General features: G+C 31.4%; 2 protein-coding genes across 3 annotated transcripts; one reads left to right on the top strand and one right to left on the bottom strand.

The window, feature by feature from the left end:
- The first annotated feature begins 1,052 nt into the window (after positions 1-1,052).
- LOC145097110 (Transducin/WD40 repeat-like superfamily protein) lies at positions 1,053-5,073 on the top strand. Its single transcript, XM_079034612.1, has 5 exons — positions 1,053-1,500; positions 1,586-1,684; positions 2,398-3,485; positions 3,588-3,837; positions 4,683-5,073. The coding sequence occupies exons 1-5, from the start codon at positions 1,482-1,484 to the stop codon at positions 4,913-4,915; spliced, it is 1,689 nt and encodes a 562-aa protein (XP_078890738.1). The 5' UTR covers positions 1,053-1,481; the 3' UTR covers positions 4,916-5,073.
- An 8,437-nt stretch (positions 5,074-13,510) lies between these two features.
- FLK (RNA-binding KH domain-containing protein) lies at positions 13,511-17,072 on the bottom strand. Of its 2 annotated transcripts, none has more exons than XM_079034610.1 (7): positions 16,840-17,072; positions 15,770-16,051; positions 15,412-15,661; positions 15,167-15,315; positions 14,295-14,501; positions 14,019-14,213; positions 13,511-13,952 (listed from the first exon to the last, which is right to left on the bottom strand). In XM_079034610.1, exons 1-7 carry the CDS (start codon positions 17,035-17,037, stop codon positions 13,767-13,769), a joined length of 1,467 nt encoding a protein of 488 aa, XP_078890736.1. In that variant the 5' UTR covers positions 17,038-17,072; the 3' UTR covers positions 13,511-13,766. The 2 variants fall into 2 exon arrangements, with proteins under 2 accessions (XP_078890736.1, XP_078890737.1); XM_079034611.1 differs by having other exon boundaries at positions 15,770-16,054; positions 16,840-16,978.
- Positions 17,073-19,574: the final 2,502 nt, after the last annotated feature.

Raw genomic sequence — 19,574 nt, 5'->3', positions numbered from 1 at the left:
TATTTATAAGATTAATAAATATACAAACATTAATGTGTTGTTTGTTTTTCGAAGCAAAATGTTTGAAGTCTGCAGACCACCTCCGCAACCATCTGTAGCAGAAGAGGAGGACCAAACGGCTGCAACATGTAATAAAAAATATGTTTGTTTTTTAACTTATGTAGACTGCTGCAATAAATGAAAGTAAGGTGTGAAGAAGTTTGAAGCAAAAGGTCCAATGCTTCGCCACACAACACACGCACGTTGGTTTTTAAGTCAGAAGTCTTTTGAAAAACAAACAACTGCGAATGACCAAATGTTACACGTATACTGCGCGACACAACAATAAGTGGTAATAAGAAGGGAAAATATCAGGTATAGACATTGTTTGGGGTTGAATTCCAAAATATAGACACAAAAAATTGAATTTCCTGGCATAGACATGGATTCTGCGGAGGTAGCTTCGCGGAATCCACTCTAGCTCCGTGTAATAGCAAAATCGTAAATAAATGAGGAATTTAAAAAAAAAAACACACAAGATCCATTCCGCGGAGCTCCGAGGAATGGATCTTCAGTTTTTTTTTTTTTTTTTCAAATCGATTCTTCGGGATTTATATTCATTCCCCAACTAATTATTTTCAAAAAAAGATTATTATGTATGAATTTTTATTGACAATGTTTGGAATGAATGTGAGATGAAAAAAAAAATTAGTCTTTTAATTGGAGAACGGAGATCTTTACATAAAAGAATCATTGGAGGAGATTTTTTTTTTTTTTTTTTTCTGAAGATCCATTCCTCGGAGCTACCTCCGCGGAATCCACTGTAGCCCCGCGGAATGGATCTTGAGTTTTTTTTTCCTTATTTATTTACGATTTTGTCATTACGCGGAGCTACAGTGGATTCCGCAAAGCTACCTCCTTAGAATCCATATCTATACCCGGAAATTCAATTTTTTGTGTATATATTATATTTTAGAATGGAACCCAAATAATGTCTAAGCCTGGTATTTTCCCAGACAAAGAATTGTTTTTTTATAAAGAACAAATTCTCTTAAATTTTCAAGAGGCTGAGAGAATTTTATAAATGCTAAAAAGGTTCAAATCGAAATCACAATTCACGTTTCTAGCCCAAAACGAAGCTGAGAGAACCTGCGCTCAAAACAGCGGTATTCAATTCAACCTCCATCGATCAAATTCGATTATCTTCTCTACTCCGTTCTTCCGGCGATGTTCACAGTCCGAAGCCAACCCCAAAACACTTCTTTCTAGCCGCTAATGCCCTTGTGGCATATATCTTACTAATATCGACCAAACTCTCTGCACGCACTGCATTAGGGTTCTTCCGTTAATCTACCACTTGCCCTCCAAGGTCCAATTCTTTATTCTTCACGCCTTTCATCTTCGCTTAAAGCTTCTTGCTTCCCCTTGTGCATTTACACCTTCAATGCAAGCTGAAACCCCCTTTCAAATTAACAGTTTCTAGCTAGTTATCAACGAACGCCATGAATGCCACAATTATAGGTATTATCATTAATCCCTTCTTTTCTAGCATAAGGAGTTTGTGGGTTTTGTGATTGATCGGTTTATTGTTTTTGTTGGGGCAAAGATCCGTTGCAGGGGGATTTCCCAGAAGTGATAGAAGAGTATTTGGAACATGGTATCATGAAATGTATCGCTTTCAATCGCAGGGGAACTCTTCTTGCTGGTAATTATCCACACTCCTTGTCTTTGATACTCCATTATCTTACACTTCGTGTGTTTAAACAAATATGTTAAGTGCTAAATTGCTAATTGATAGTTAAACGCCTAAATAACTCTCTACTTTGCAAACCCTACATACCCTGAGTTCTATGTAAGTCCTGCCATGGTTTTGTCGACCAAATTCAGTATAAGTCATGATTAATGGTGATTACATTCGGCTATTAGGCTTTTTAGCATGAAATTTGGTCAAGTTTTGTCAATTTATACTTCTGCTGAACATTTCTTTTTTCAAATTTGTCATTAAGGTTACAAAACTCTTGTGTTAAGAAAGTGGTTACTGATTTACTGCTGAACATTTTCTTGTTGACTTATTACAATGAGAACGACTTAATAGAAAAAGTCAGAGAAACAAAGGCTTTCCTCATTTAACCTCAACCTTTTACATATTTTCCTCATTAAAATTTTTCTTTCCACTTATTGTGCCCTCATATTCTTGAATATTTTTACACATCATGTATCTAAACAACACAATGCTCTAATACAAATAAATGAAAGTAAGATACTATAATAAACAAATAAATCAAACTCTGCTGCTATTTCTTGCTATAATTGGACAGATTCTTTACACTACAATTCAATCAAATTACATCCCCATTTCTTGCATTGATTCAACTCTTTTACTAATTTCATGAAATACCCATAATACCCTTCTTCCAGCCGGATGTTCCGATGGAAGCTGTGTAATTTGGGACTTTGAAACCCGAGGAATCGCAAAAGAACTCCGCGATAAAGACTGTGTTGCAGCCATCACGAGTGTCTGCTGGTCAAAATCCGGTCGCCACATCCTCATATCCGCCGCCGATAAATCCTTAAATCTCTGGGATGTCATGAAAGGAGACAAAATTTACCGAACTACCCTTCAACAAACACCACTACAAGCCCGCCTACACCCCGGCGGCGGTTCACCGGAATCCACTCTCTGCCTCGTTTGCCCTTTCTCCTCCGCTCCCATGATCGTCAATCTCCAAACCGAAACCACCACAACACTTCCAATTTCATTCTCCGGCGGCACCACCACCGGAGCTCCACCACGAAACAAATTCTCCGACGGGTCCGCGCATTACACGCCAACCGCCGCCTGTTTCAACAAACATGGGGATTTAGTTTATGTCGGGAATTCAATCGGAGAAATTCTTATAATCGATCATAACAAGAATCAGGTTCACGGGGTGGTGGCGGTTTCCGGCGGGGCGGTGATAAAAAACATAGTGTTCAGTCGGGATGGCCGCCACCTTCTCATAAACTCAAGTGACCGGACAATTCGTGTATATGAAAACCTTTTACCCTTAAAAGATTCACTCAAATCCCTCAATGAGATGATCTTTGATAACATTCTTGACGAGGGCGAAATGGTAAAAAGCGCAGGGGCAAAAAGTTTGTTGCTTTTCCGTGAGTTTCAAGATTCGATCACGCGAGTGCATTGGAAAGCACCGTGTTTTAGTGGTGATGGGGAGTGGGTGGTGGGTGGGTCCGCTAGTAAAGGGGAGCATAAGATTTATATATGGGATAGAGCTGGGCATTTGGTGAAGATTCTAGAAGGTCCAAAAGAAGCTTTGATGGATTTGGCATGGCATCCGGTTCATCCAATGGTTGTATCCGTTTCTTTAACGGGTTTGGTTTATATTTGGGCTAAAGATTATACAGAAAATTGGAGTGCATTTGCTCCGGATTTTAAAGAACTTGAGGAGAATGAAGAGTATGTGGAAAGAGAAGATGAGTTTGATTTGATGCCTGAAACCGAAAAGGTAAAATGGATTACTTGTTGTGTGTACTTTTATCATATGAAACAGCATATGAGTTTGATATAAATATATCAAGTATGACAATTGACAATTGACAATTGATAGGTGAAAGATTTGGAAATGAATGAAGATGATGAAGTTGACATTACAACTGTGGAGAAAGACTCTGCATTTAGTGATTCCGATCTCTCTCAAGAGGAACTCCGGTTCTTACCCGCGGATCCGTTTCCGGATGTTTCCGAGCAGCAGGAGAAACACACAGCAAGTAATTCCAAACTTGGTGATAGCAAGAATTCTGATTCCCCTCTATCAGAGGAAACCGGGGCAATGAATCATGATTCCAGTCAAATCGAAGGTAATTTCAATTTCAATGCAAGAAATAGCTACACACTCACTTATTTCCATTCCGGTATTTTACTTTCAATTTTATTGTAAATTTTTGATTTTTGAAGTCTTTGTTCTTTAACTTTGACCTTAAATGTTTTTGCTTTTTTGATATTTATGATATTCGATGCAAAATTATATGGATTGATTGTGTTTTAAATGTCTTCTCATTGTTATAAGTTTCTTCAAGTAATATATAACGTAGGTAAAAATATTTAAGGTCAAAGTTGAAGAATAAAGGCTTTAAAAGTCAAAAGTGGACAATAAATATAGGATGGATGAAGTATAAAAGTATACTGAAAATCAACCCAATTCGTAATAGCAGTGAAAATTGTTTTGTGTTTGAATGAGTTTGACATATGTCGTTAGATTTTTGAAAAAAAAAAAACCTAAAAGACCTTATATTTTGTGTTTTTTTTTCCGGATTAAACCTTTACTTTAGTTTTTCCTTGAAAAATATCTCGTATTTTTTTCTTTTTTTTCAAAAAAAGCCCTCAAATTTTTTAGTTTTTTCCGAAAAAAGCCCTCTCATATAACAAGTTTTTTGGAAAAAAAAAATGACTAAAGGGTCGGATAAAAAAAATGAAAAAATGCAAGGGCTTTGTCAAGAAAAAAATAAAATCGAGGTTTAATCCGGAAAAAAACACAAAATATAGATTAACCCAAAAAACAATGAAGTAGGATGCTGTAATAAATGAAGAAGTGTAAGTATGTTGCTATTTCTTGTATTTAATGCAAAAGTCAAATATGTAAAAAGGTTAGGACTTAAATGAGTTGGCATTATCTTAGCATGGCTTTGGGATTCCTTTGATGCAGGAATGGAGAATTCCGGTGGTGAAGATGGGGGAATGACATATTTGAAGAGAAGGCGAAAGCCGTCTGAGAAGGTGCTGGAATTGCAAGCACAGAAAGTTAGGAAACCGTTGCCGAAAGCGAAAGGTGGTTTGGGTAAATCATCAAAAACAAAAAGTAGAATTGGAAATGGAATTGGAATTGAACAAGAACAGGATATGAATAACTTTGGGGATGAGTTTGGGATTGATGATTAGTTAGAAGGGAATGTACTAAGCTAATAATCAACAACTTATTGTAGTTTAAAGATTGGACTTGGTTTTATGTAGTGGTATCAACCACACGAAAGCTTTTTAATGCTGTTTTTTCATAAAAAAGCTCAAAAAGAAAATGCATTGTATCTTCCATAACATAACGGGTGACATTTTTCAATTTCCTTTTTTATGGGATGTTTGTATATGGCGTTTAGTAACAACTAGCAATTGAGCCTCCCCTGGTTTTTATGTTTTTTTGTTAAGAATTGATTAAACTAGTGACATTTTACAAAGTTATAAGTTTAGGGGGGTAAAAGTATTTTTTAAAAAAATAGAGGGTGTGGAAAATGCAGTTTACAAAGTAGACAAGTAAAAAACAAATTATATATTTTACGGGATAAACACTAAAGTCTAAAAAACTAAAACATAAGAATAAAAGTAAAGTTGAAGGTGGAGGGGATGAAAGTGAAAGTCTAGAAAATAAAAGTGTAAATGTGATTTTAAAAAGTAAAGAGTTGAAAAAAAATCATTTTACAAAAGAGAGTCTTGACAAATTATATAAAGTTGAAGATTTGTAGTTGCAGTTTACGTATTGGCATATATTTGTACTAACATTTAAAAAAAATAGATCGGCAGAAAATGTATTTTACAAAGCAAATGAATGAAAATCATATTTTAAACACCAAAGTCTAAAAAACAAAAAGTTAGTTAAAGGTATAGAAGATGAAAATGATATTTTAAAAAGTCATGGGATGGAAAATATAATCGAACTCACTAACAATTTGAAAAAAACTTTATTTAAAAGAAAACTTATCATATAGCTTTTTCAAATTTCAGAGAGTTTTTGGTTTGAAAAAACTCCTAGAAAAAAATATGAATAAGCCGCTCTTGTGGATGTTCAGAGAAAAAATTCATTGTATCTCTCGTAATAAGTGAGGTTTTTCAAAAAAAAGAAAAAAAAAAACTTTTTTTATGATATTTTTTGGTATGTTGTTTAGTTATAATTGGTAAAACAAAAATAAACTCACAAACATTTTTAAAAAACTTTATTAAAAAAATATTTCTTATAGCCTTTTCGATTTTCAAAGAGTTTTTTGGTTTGAAAAAGGGATAATGACTTGAAAGGGTAACGAACTTTCGATTTTGTTCATATTTAATCACTAAACTTTTTTTCTTTATCTATTTGTCACCGAACTATTGAAACTATTCACATTTTACCCTTATGACCGGTTGTTATGTGAACAGTTTCAATAGTTCAATGACAAATAGATAATGAAAAAAAGTTTAGTGACTACATATGAATAAAATCGAATATTCGTTTCCCTCTAAAAAAGTTCAATGACTAAATGTGAACAACTTCTTATTGTATTATGTTTTAGCAAATTATTTATTTTTGTTAAATTGTAGCAACATTTGTTGATGAAAAATCTATGAAATAAAAAATACAAAACCGTGAAAAATATATTTAAAAAAAACAAAAAACCCAAATTGAAATAAAAAACCAATGGTTTGGTATTTTCCAAAATAAAAAATCAAAATTTCCAATCTGATTTTGGTTTAATAAAAATTCAACTTTCAAATTTTCATATCTAAATCTTTTTCCCTTTTTATAATCGAAAAATGATTATAAAACCCAAAGAGGAACGAGAAAGCGCTCAATTCAGAATTTTTCTATCCAAAACTCTCCCCTTAACACATGTCATAAACATTTTGCTTCAATCTAGAAAATCCAAAAAATCTTTAATTTTTAACTTCGTTCACGGACCGCCTTTGACATAAATTTGGGTAGAAATTGTCAATTCAAAATTCTGTCAAAGGCGGTCTCTGAACAAAGCTAAAAATTGAATATTTTTTGGATTTTCCGGATTGAAGCAAAATGTTTATGCCATGTGTTAAGGGAAAGTTTTGGATAGAAAAATTTCGAATTGAGCGTTTTCTCATTCCTTTTTTGGTTTTATAATCATTTTTCGATTATAAAAATGGGGGAGAGATTTAGATATGGAAATTCGACAGTTGAATTTTTCATATTATGTGGTCTTGAAGACCGAAGTGACCTCGAGTATTTGAAGTTTATGAAATGATTTAACTGAAGATTCAGAAGTGATTTCGGTTCATGATGGGTTTTGACTTATTGAAGATTTTTGGAGTGTGCATATATGCTCAAATTTTGGGAAATTATTTGGAGAATGAAAAACTCCTAATTACCTTTTGATGTTCGGTTTGTATGGTCTCACATTCTAGAACCCGGATTGAAAAGTCATGGAATAATTGAAGATTTGATGTTCATCTCTACATATGTCACGTTTGAGGCTCGGTTCGTGAAGTTGCTCGAATTTGGAAGATTTGAAGCAGGTCATCCATTCCTAAAATTGAGGGGGATAATGTTGGGTACAAAATTATCCATGTATGACTTTGTAAATGGTTTGACTTTTGTAGTTGCATGTGGTAAAAGTAGCCTTGTGACATTAGAGATAATATATATATATATATATATATATATATATATATATATATATATATATATATATAGAGAGAGAGAGAGAGAGATGTAAACACCTCTATATAAGATGGGTTCATACCACATGAAGTGGTGTGCTTGAGAGATGTAACATTGAGAGTGTTAGTGTGTTAATTATGTAGATTTAGATTTAGATCTTTTTTTATAAACACCTTTCATAATCGAATGCATCTCTTAAACACCTAAATCATCATATTCTTTGTGTGTTCTTTAATTCCACAATCAAACCAATGGTCATAATTCACATCAGTAAGAATGGTTCATTTTTTTGTAAAACCAAAATCAGATTGGAAATTTTGATTTTTTATTTTAGAAAATACTAAACCATTGGTTTTTTATTTCGGTTTCGATTTTTTGTTTTTTTTTAAATATATTTTCAGGGTTTTGTTTTTTTTTTATTTAATAGATTTCTTCATCAACAAATATTGCTAGAATTTAACAAAAATAAATAATTTGCTAAAACATAATAAAAAAGGAAGTTTGTTTACATCTAATCATTGAACTTTTTTAGAAGGAAACGAATTTTCGTTTTTGTTCATATTTAATCACTAAACTATTGAAACTGTTTACATTTTACCCTTATGACCGGTAACAACCGATCGTAAGGGTAAAATGTGAATAGTTTCAATAGTTCAGTGGCAAATAGATAATGAAAATAAAAGTTTAGTGACTAAATATGAATAAAGTCAAAAGTTTGTTACCATTTCAAGTCATTATCCCTTTGAAAAAACTCGTAGAAAAAAAAAACGAATAAGCTCGTATTGTGGACACTTAAAAAAAAATCATTGTATCTCCCATAATTGGTTTATTTTTTAATTTTCCTTTTTTATGAGATGTTTGTATATGTTGTTGGGTACAAATTCGTAAAACAAAAATAAAACTCACAAACAACTTGAAAAACATTATTAAAAAAAACTATCTTATAGCCTTTTTAATTTTCAAAAGAAAACGCTCTTAGAAAAAAATATGAATAAACTCATAATTGGTTAGATTTTTCAGTTTTTATTTATTTATTTATTGAGATGTTTGTATATGTTGTTTATTTACAATTGGTAAAACAAAAATAAAACTCATAAACAACTTGAAAAAATTTTATTTTTAATAAAAAATACCCTGTCTTTATAGTCTTTTCAATTTTTAAGAGTTTTTTGGTTTGAAAAATCTCTGGAAAAAAATAGGTAGTAATAAGCTCCTATTGTGGATGCTCAAAGAAAATAATCATTGTATCTTCCATAATATGTGAGATTTTTCTTTCTTTTATATGAGATGTTTGTATATGTTGTTTCGTTATAATTTGTAAAACAAAAATAAAACTCAGTAACAACTTGAAAAAAATTTATTTAATTTAAAAAAAAAACACTATTATAGCCTTTTCAATTTTCAAAATTTTTTTTGGTTTGAAAGAACTCTTAGAAAAAAATATGAGTAAACTCCTATTGTGGACACTCAAAGAAAACTTCATTGCATCTACTATAGCAGGTGAGATTTTTCAATTTCCTTTTTAATGAGATGTTTGAAAGTATTTGTTTGTTACAATTGGTAAAACAAAAATGAGACTCACAATCAACTTGAAAAAAACTTTACGAATACAAATAATAATAAATAAATAAACCCTCTTTTATTGCCTTTTCAATTTTAAAGAGTTTTTTTGTTTGAAAAACTTCTTGAAAACTAATAAGTTCTTATTGCGGATGCTCAAAAAAAAAATCATTGTATCTTCCATAATAGGTAAGATTTTTCAATTTTATTTTTTTATGAGATGTTTGTATATATTGTTTAGTTATAGTTGGTAAAACAAAAATGAAACTCACAAACAACTTGAAAAAAAAAACATTTATTATAGCCTTTTTAATTTTTATCAGCTTTTTGGTTTGAAAAAACTTTTTGAAAAAGAACATGAATAAGTTCCTATTGTTGATGCTTAGTATTTTTTATATATATATTTGACTAATAAAATTACATGACTTTTCTTAAAAATTTCGTTGTGACCCAAAATTAAAGGTTTTTCTATTTTTCGGCAATCAATAAACTTGTGAGGGTAGCCAACTTTTAAAATTATATATATTTAGTGCCTTTTTTTTATTTTTATATATTTTACCAACAAACTTACATAAATTGTTTAAAAAATACCATATTTTATTTATCAAAAAATTACTAACAATAAAAGTTGTTCCAAATTGGTCCTATGATATGCTACACATGATTCTACCTTTTTTTTTTTTCCAAAAATTCTTTAATCAAACATTTTAATTTGTTACATATATTTAGAGTTTTCTTTTATACTTTTATATAACTTTTTTTTTTTCGTTTTTATAAAATTACATTTTTACAACTTTTAGAACATTTATTATTTCTTTTCTTATATAAAAATTATGTTTTCTTTTGACAACTTTTGCCCCATTAAATTTTTTCTTCGTTTATAAATTTGTAAAAAAAAATTGTAAAAGGTGATAAAATAAGTTGTTAAAAATGTAAAAGTTCGTGGCAAAATTGAAAAAAATGTCTAGATCGAATGTATAACAAGAACTAAAACTTCGATCAAAATCACAAAAAAACAAAACTTCGAATCAAAACTATAAAAAATAAACTTGGATATATCATGCCACAAGGACCAACTGTAGGTCAGACTTTCATGGTTGTCACCTCCTAATCTTCTCTAATAAATGAAGATTTTTTTTGCTACTTGTCACATTTTCATTCATTTTGTCACATGTCATTTTGTGGTTATTTTGAATTAATTTTTATTCCATATGTAATTTTGTGGTTTTCTTATTTTATTAAATTCCATATGATATTTAAATTTAATAATAAATGCATATTAATTTCATTAATTGACTTTCCTTGTAATTTCAAAATTTTAAAATAAAATCTCATTAATTTGCTTTGATTATTTTATCTAAATGATTTGTTTAAATTTATAGGAGAAAAACACTTTAATTTTAATAATTCAATATGTTTTTTATTTGTCTTATAAATTCAAATTTCTCAAATGTTTATACATATTTAATTGTTTTAAATACACCCATGTAATACATGGGGCTCACACCTAGTCTCTATTCTAATCTACTATAATAAATGAAGGTTTTTTTTGCCACATGTCCTCTTCTCCTTCATTTGGACACATGACATTTTCTAACATTTTTAAATTTTCTATTTTCCACTTGTCATTTTATTGTATTTTTCATTTTATTAAATTAAAATTCCACATTTAATATGTAAGATAATATATATGTAAGGTATTTATTAAAAAGGTTTATATATGTAATGTATCTAATAAATTAAAGTTTCATTAATTTTAATAATTCAAAAGATTTCTCATTTTTCTTTTAAATTCAAACTTTTCAAATTGTTAAAATTTTATATTTAATTTTTTTTAAATAACTCATGTAATACATGGGTCTCACACCTAGTAAAAGAATAGTTTTAATATCTTTTTGACATGTGTCATCATATTAGGCATCCTAATTAATACACATTTTATTCTTTTTTTTCCATGTGTCACCCTATTAAATCTCTTAATTAATGCATGCCACTTGTCAACATATTAATTCTCTATTTCAAATTTTAAAATTTTCACTTTAATTACAATAAATTAATAACAATGCAATAAAAATTAAAATAAAATTAATACAAATTATAAGGTGATATAATTTCACATATTTATTTAAATTAACGATTATAATTGATTAATAATTTTGTGTTCTAACTATTAAAGTTTAATTAATTTTGTAGTAGTGGTGTCACGGGTTATAAACTAGTGTAATAAAATATGTAAATTGGTATATTAATGACACTAGGTCGCCATTAGGTGTAAGATCCATGTATTAATATTATATGGGTTAATTAAAAAAATTAAATATAAATGTTTAAATATTTAATAAATTTGGATTTATAAGAAAATAAGAAAAATAATGAATTATTAAAATTGAATTTTCTTTTAAATTTGAATAAATAAACAAAATAAACTAATGAACTTTAATTTAAGAATTTTAAAATAAGAATGTAAGTTCATTAATGAAATTGATATTCATTTATTATTACATTTATTGTAATTTACTTTAATAAATGAAGGTATTTTTTTTGTCATACGTCACATTCTCATTAAAGTATTATGTTGAATTTATTAAAATAGAAAACTCATAAAATGACATGTGGAAAAGAAATTAATTCAAAATAATCACAAAATGACATTTAACAAATTGAATGAGAATGTGACATGTGGCAAAAAAAAAACTTCATTTATTAGAGTAGATTTGAAATAGTCCATTGGTGAGAGTAATATTTTTCGAACACTTTATAAAAATTTATTGGTCAATTATGTACAAAAAAAATGAAAGTGACTAAATATCAAGGTTCTAAATAACGTAAAACGTGATTTTTCGACAATGTCAAACCTGAAACTTTATTAAGTTGTAGCGAGCCACTTCGTTTGTAAAGCGTGACTTAAGACGATAATTTTGTATATAATTAATAATTATATATATATATATATATATATATATATATATATATTCTACTATTATTCATTTTTATATACATACGTGACTTAAGACATCATTTTGTCAAAGTTTGGCATCATGACGCGTCATGACAGAGCCATGACAAGCTTTTTAGAACATGCTAAATATGTACAACTACAAAAGTTGGTTACACTCACAAGCTTATTGGTCATTGGAGACATTGTTAAAAACAGTTGTCAAATTGTTAAATAGAGTTTGAAAACTAGGTATTTTCGTGAATATCCCCTGTTTTTAGTTGCATTTTTGAAATATGATAAAACCATGTAAAGGTAGTCTATGTTGGAGAATAAATAATGTTTTTTGAAAAACCAAAATCGGTGTAGAACTTCACTATAGAAGTAGTTTACATTAAATTTAAGTTTGATGTATTTTTGTTCGCAAAATAAAGCATATTAACCATATGGTATGAACGGAATTCCAAACAGAAACATAATGTCACATTTTCTTTTTAAAGACGTTACATGAGTGGTACAGGAAAAATACGTTGTAACTTGGAATCGTCATTTGAAAATTAAAATAAATATTACATAATAATAATAATAATAATAATAATAATAATAATAATAAATTCTACCAAATTATAGCAATATCAAAACTTCATTTATTTATGTATAACAGCATCCTATTTTCTTTATTTTTATTGCAACAGTGGAGTTATTACTTTATATTCTTATTAGAGAGTTAGTGCTCTAATAATTTTTCTTTTTATGACATTATACTAGGCAAATTCTATCCAATCATAGCCATTCAAATTTGCGACTGAATTGTTATAATTGTGTAGATTTTTACTAGGCAAATTCTATCCAATCATAGCCAAAGCATGTCACTTTTGCTTACACTTAACCATAAAAAACACTCAAAAAGGGTTTTTTTTCTTTTGGAATTATTAAGTTTAATGGGTTATGAACTTAATCTAGACAACAATACATAGCTGTTTATTTTTACTTAGTCCAGACAAAATGACTTAATGAGTTAAGCCAAAAAAATATGGATTAATGTATTAAGACACTAACTATTTACCTATTTGCTCTTCCATTTTCCTATCAACTCCTCACATGTTAAAATTGGTTAATATTATAGAAATTGTTTGTGGGAATGTAAGGAATGGTCATTTAGTTTTATTCATATGGTTTATTTGGTCTAGAGAGAAAAATATTTAAACACATATCATGACATGTATGGATAAAATGGTGTTAATATAAATGTTTGCTTTTTTGGACCAAATACAATTACACTGAATCTAAATAAATTACTCGATTACTCTCCTGTTGAAAATTGACAAATAAGAAATTACCATTTATTTAATAACCTTTAATCCTTTATACATTAAAATTGTACATTATCACATTTAAAAAAACTTAAAATTTTTAGATTTTTAAAAAAGATAACATTAACATAATTACCAAGTTACATTACACATAGTTTTAAAATAAGTTCGAATAATAGAATTGAATCCAAATATTCATTAAAGTAGATTAGCTAAAAATATGGAATCACCATTTAATACTAAGGACACCCCTTTCCTAACTTAACCAACCAAAACATTTTATTAATATTAAATAAAAAAGAAACAACTATATATAGCTTAACTCATTAAGTATCTTATATACATTAAGTACATTAACTCTGAGAGAAACAACACCATAGACAAATTCAATATATCATCTTTTATAATTTATAAAAAATGAAATACTACAACCAAATGTGTCAATGGGACCTTGTTAATTATTTTTTAATCATAGATAAAGTTAACACTTATTTTATATATAAACGTATACAAAATCTAAAAGATTAAAAAAAATTTAAACCATTAACCTTAATAACCATAATTAGCACCATAGATTGAACCATAGCCTCCTGTTTGTCCTCCATAACTGGTGGTTGGTGGTGATGCATACATTGTAGCATGGGCGGCATAAGGATTATATCCTTGTTCCGATGTGCTTGTTTGGATTTGTGGCGGGGGTTGTGGTGGTGGTGCGGCGGCATCAGCCATAAAATTCTGGAATATATGAATTTTAATAAGTTATATTTCACCGAAATCATCAAGAAAGTAAAAATTTATAACCTGAATTAATTGCTGAGCTGTTTGGACTTGTGAAGCAGTTCCATTAACCTCCACAGTCATCTCCCCAGGAACTCCCTTTGTTTCCTGTACACTAATAGTTGCACTGCTGGCACGACGTATATAACTTATATTTGATCCAGCTGTACCAATCACAGCATCCGCATATGATAACGGAATCTGCATTTGCTGTGTCACCTGTCATTGCCATGTCACCACGTTTGACCTGGTCAACTGCTTTCAAAAACCACATTGCTATTTATCCAATCGTAAAGTAACCTGTGTGATAACAGAGGGAGCTGTTGTTGTTGCTTGCATGGCTACATGAGCTTCTCTTCCGTAGGCTGATATTCCTTGGTGAGGCTGAATCTCTGGTGGTGAATAGTAAGTATCAATTTGCCTTGGAGGTGCCATAAAATGTGGTGGTGGACCCCAGGATTCAGGAGGGGGTATTTGTTGTTCCATTTGAGGCTTTGGCGCTTGCATCTGATGAATTAGTGTAACTATAATTATCCAATAAAACTTAGGCCTGTTTTTTTTTTTTTTTTTTTTTTTTTTTTTTTTTTTTTTTTTTTTAACGGAAAATCTAATCTACTCCTAAATTATTCCTTAATTCCACCTTAGGCTTGTTAGCTGTGTGAACAGAACAGGTTATACTGCGTTTGACATGCAGTGTACCAGGAGTCCAGGACTATGACAGATGTCAACGGGACAAAAATTGCAACTTTTTGTCCCACCCAAAAAGGTGTAACAAAGTGGGACCGGGACTCGCTCTCCATCTCTTGTCTGTGCAAAAGACGTAAATGCCCTTATCATCCTCATCATGGAAAATAGCCTTAGAAAGGTTGTCCAGGTCCTGAGTAACAAACGCAGCCTACGGCTGCCACTATACAGGACAAGCTTTGTAGGATATTTTCCATGATGAGAATGAGAAGGGTATTTACGTCTTTTACACAGACAAGAGATCGAGAGTGAGTCCCTGTCCCACCTTTTTGGTTGGGACAAAAAGTTGCAATTTTTGTCCCGTTGACATATGTCACAGTCCTGGTACATTGCATGTCAAACACAGTATAACCTGTTCTGTTATATGTAACAAATATGGCCTTAGGGAACTTAGTTTTCTGCAATCAAGATAAATATAAAAGACTTACTTGCACTTCAAATAACGAAATAACACTTCGGTCAACCAAGAATTTTCTCAAATGAGAAGCGATTAATTCAACTGCCTTGTGTATCCCACCAGGTTTCCCAACTACCTCAACAATTCTATCATCTTGAAGAGCAAAACTTGGTAAATCTTCTGCAATAACAGTTTCCAAAGTTGACATAACATCAAAATACACATTTAACCAAAATGTAAAACATCAAAAAAATGGAAAAAGCCGAGAAGTAGTACCAAGAACTCTAACAATACAAGAGGATGCTTCTTGGATAGATTTTACTGTTGCTCCTTGTTTTCCAATCAAGCTTCCTGCTTGTACAGCTGGCACAAGCAGCCTTGTGGAGACCTTTATGAACCCTGGTGGAACAGGAACAGGAAAAGATTCAGAATCTAAACCATCCACTGTGCGTTTATGAACCCTAAGAAGACCATCTACAGCAGGGGGAAGAGAAGCATCAGGTTCTTCCTTTCCAGATATCATCACCTTTTATATAACACAATCAATCAATAGATTACATACACATCATGAACATGAACGAACACCTAACATTTCTACAAGAAATAGTTATGGTCTTATGGAAAAGAAACTTACAGCTCTTTCTGTTGTTTTTCCTGGTGGAGCATCAAGAATCTTGATGCGGGCCCCTGTCTCCTCACACATTTTCTTGATGAATTCGCCTTTTCGTCCAATAATACTTCCCACTTTTTGTGCAGGAACCAATATTCTAAAAACACTCTCTCCAGGCCATCCAGGCCATCTATTTTCACCACCTTTAGTGACTTGAGCATCTACATGTTCTTGTGTTTCTTCAAGATGTGGATTTTCTTGTATCCCATTAGCAGAAGTACTCTTGTCAACTTCTGCCATACCAATCTACTGCAATTACCAAGAACAGATGCTAAACTGATAAGCATGCATTGAATATGGTGGAAAAGAGATGATGATAAAATTTGTTATCCCATTTCAAAGAAGATGATGATACAATTTCCAGTTTTTAGGTTAACCCTTGAACCCATTGTCTATCAACTTGAAATAGAAAAAGACTTGTGATAAATCTAATACAAACGTAACTCTGTTTGTACTATTTATTACAAACTTCAATGGTAGTTGACAGATTTTATCCCAACATGGACGAACATGTAGAAATCTAGATGTTAAAAGTTAGTCCTTTTGATCACACAAATTGAAGTGTATCTTGTATCCTGTAATTGATTGATTCTATAATAACCCTAACTGGTCTCTGAAATGTAGTATTGTGCTATGTTAACTTGCAGGAATAGCTCTTGTTAGTAAACTGCTGTCATAACCAGCTGTAGAAAGGTTAGAAGAGTACTGCGTAAATTGTAATTGAAGAAAATTGTCTTATATCCAACACGTTGTTGAGTGTAATTAACAAATTCTTGTACGTAAATAGAATTTATCTCGTCAATTTTGAAGTTAAATCTAACTCCATTTGATACTCAAAACCTTGCTATTTTGGGACTGAAGCGGTATAGCATCGTGACACAAATTTAGTAAGTGGAACCTTGAAATAACAAGGGATAATCAACAGTAATTCAAGATAACACCAGCTAGTTGCATCAAAAGAGAAGTACGAATGCTAAGCATTGTAGGAGATGTATAATTCGTGGAGAATAAAAAAGCGTAGGGTACGGAAGTACCGATGGAAAAGGATGACGGTGATGAATTTGCTGATGGAGTTCAAAAGGCTGAGATTCAGTGGCGTGCCCTTGGACTTGGTTGGCCGGCGGTGTAGGGCGGAGTCTGGTGGGGTTAGAAATTGGAAATTGGAAACAAGAGCTGCGTAAAACCCAATGTGTTAGGGCCAGAAGAACATACTCTGTTCTTGCTTGTGGCATATACCCACGTGTTGTTATTGGTTGGATTCTCGAGGTTGATACGATCAAAAAAATATGGAAGGTTTATTATGCTTAGAACCCAATTTTGTTTTAGCTCAACTTTATTTTTTGTTTTTTCATTTATCATTATATTTTTTTAAAAACGATTTATATTTTGGCTGTTAGCCGGTTACTAATCGATCATGATAACGTATCGGTTTTGTATTTTTTTATTATTTGTAATTAGTTCCAACATTTAATTATGAGCCCCAACATTTTTTTGTTCCCCATTTGTCATTATTTTTTAGAAAAATTTTCATTGTAGCAATCGACCAAAAATCAAAAATATGTATTTTAAAAAGTAATAACTTAGAAAGAAAAGGAAAATACGAAGGCAAGAATTGAAACTATAACTTCTCTTTGAAGGGTGAGACGTGTTAGCTACTTAGTCAATGACTATCTTTTTTGTATTATCGATGCTTGTTGTATTTAATATACACATGTATTTTAAAATGATAGATAATGTAAGTTATGAGTTCACAACATCTAATAATAAACAATATGTCATGTTGATGTTTGAGCCAATCAAAATTTTGAAATCAAAAGTTTTCTTTTGATCGATTCAAATTTTGAAATCAAAAGTTTTGCTTACATATTTAATAACCTGATTTCTCTCTATTCAATAGAGTGACAAGGATGATTTTATTTAGGATCGGATGTTTGCGGGATCATTGATGCAACAATAATCGTAGCTTCATGGATTATTCCAGCGAGCTCAAGTATCGTAGATACGAAATTGTGGAGTGACTCTATGCACAGCAGCAGTGTTGTAACGTCCCAAAAATTATAACGTAAAATTTTCATTTTTAATTCAACCATAAACATCATTAATCCATTTTAAACATTTGAAAGTATATCATAGTAAAATAGTTATCAGAGTATAACCCTAAAATCACAAAATGTGGAAACATAGGTGGATATGGTGCAGTCATATCAGACCATTCCCTTTCGAACCAGAAGTACCCAAAAATATTTTAAACATAAACTGTAAGTATAAAGCTTAGTGAGTTCCCCAAAATATCGCATATCATTCATATACGTCAGCTCAAGGCTATACCGGGTCTACTTCACCCCCGAGTCTATTTTACTCATGAGTATATTTCAACTAATATGTCAGTCCAAGGTTGTACCGGGTCTATTTCACCCCGAGTCTATTTCAACTCATATGTCAACACAAGGTTGTACCGGGTCTATTTTATCCCACATACATATAGCAAACAGGCACACATACATACAACACATACAATAGGAGTCACAAAGACTACAAACACATACAATCCCTAGTGTCCTACAGTATATTAAGCAATCTCACCTCAGACCGCTGACAATCCAACTGATGCTCGGGCTACTGGACTGGAGAATCCCCGCACTAACTAATCAGATAAAACTCTAATTAATAATTGGATCATAAACCATAATCGTTAATCTAATTCATTAATCCCAACACCTAGGGTAAAAGGCCATTTTACCCTTCCTTCAATTAGCCTAATAACTGAGGCCCAAACTCAATGGCACCAAAAGCCCAATAATTGCCCAAATCCTAAAGACACCCAAGGCCCAATATGGGCCCAAATCCATGAAAGTCCAAAGCCTAACAGTTTCCCGTAATCAGAGGACTTGCGGCCCAACAAGAGCCCAAAACCCTAAAGTCCAAAAGGTGGCCCAAAATCAAGAAAAAGTCCATGTAGTGTATGCATTGCGTACCAGACTTGTACGCCCAACATACGACTCCTTGATACACAATGTACAACTCGCCTTTGCTTGAACCTGGGGACTTTAAGCATTACGCTGAGCGTATGCCTACGCATGCCCAACATACTCACCAAGTGACCAAACTTCACATTAAGCACTTAATGCTTAAGACCAAAATGTCCAAACCCATATCTAACCTATAATTAAGTTCTTAATCCATAAAGTAGGCAACTTTACTCCTTTGCATGTCTTAATGGGACCCAAAACCCATTTTCATCCAACTAAGTCCATAATATGAACACCAACTCTCACATGGTTCATCAAAACCCATCAAGATGACATTTTTATGCACTACAACTTCAGAAATGCTAAGATCCAACATTCTAAGCTCTTGGAGAAGCTCATACTTACCACGACAACTCAAGGGACCATAATATGCCCAAAACAAGCCCTAGACTAGATCTAACTCATAGAGTTATGATAGTGTCATATTTATACACATTTCTAGGCAGTATTTTAATATATTTTAAGTTATAATTTGGTTAATTGTTGTCACACCCCCAAACCAATGATGGCGGAAACGTCCGGGGGTGGAGGACTTCATGTATAGTAAACACAACCAACATAAATATCATTGAAAAAGTTACACCATAGTATGAGTTTACATGTTTTCAAATCAATTACATTATGTTGACAAAAACGAAATGTTTGACGCCCTACGTCCCATCCTCAAAAGCACTTGGTTACCTGTTTATGGATTTCCTGAGAATACATGTAGTTTTGAAAAAGTGTCAACAATTAAGTTG

This window comes from Lactuca serriola, chromosome 4 (assembly GCF_051521515.1).
Source record: "Lactuca serriola cultivar US96UC23 chromosome 4, Lser_US96UC23_V15, whole genome shotgun sequence".
In the NCBI taxonomy this organism is placed as follows: domain Eukaryota; kingdom Viridiplantae; phylum Streptophyta; class Magnoliopsida; order Asterales; family Asteraceae; genus Lactuca; species Lactuca serriola.
Note: the sequence above shows the minus strand (reverse complement) of the source record. Positions and strands in the feature narration are given on the sequence as shown.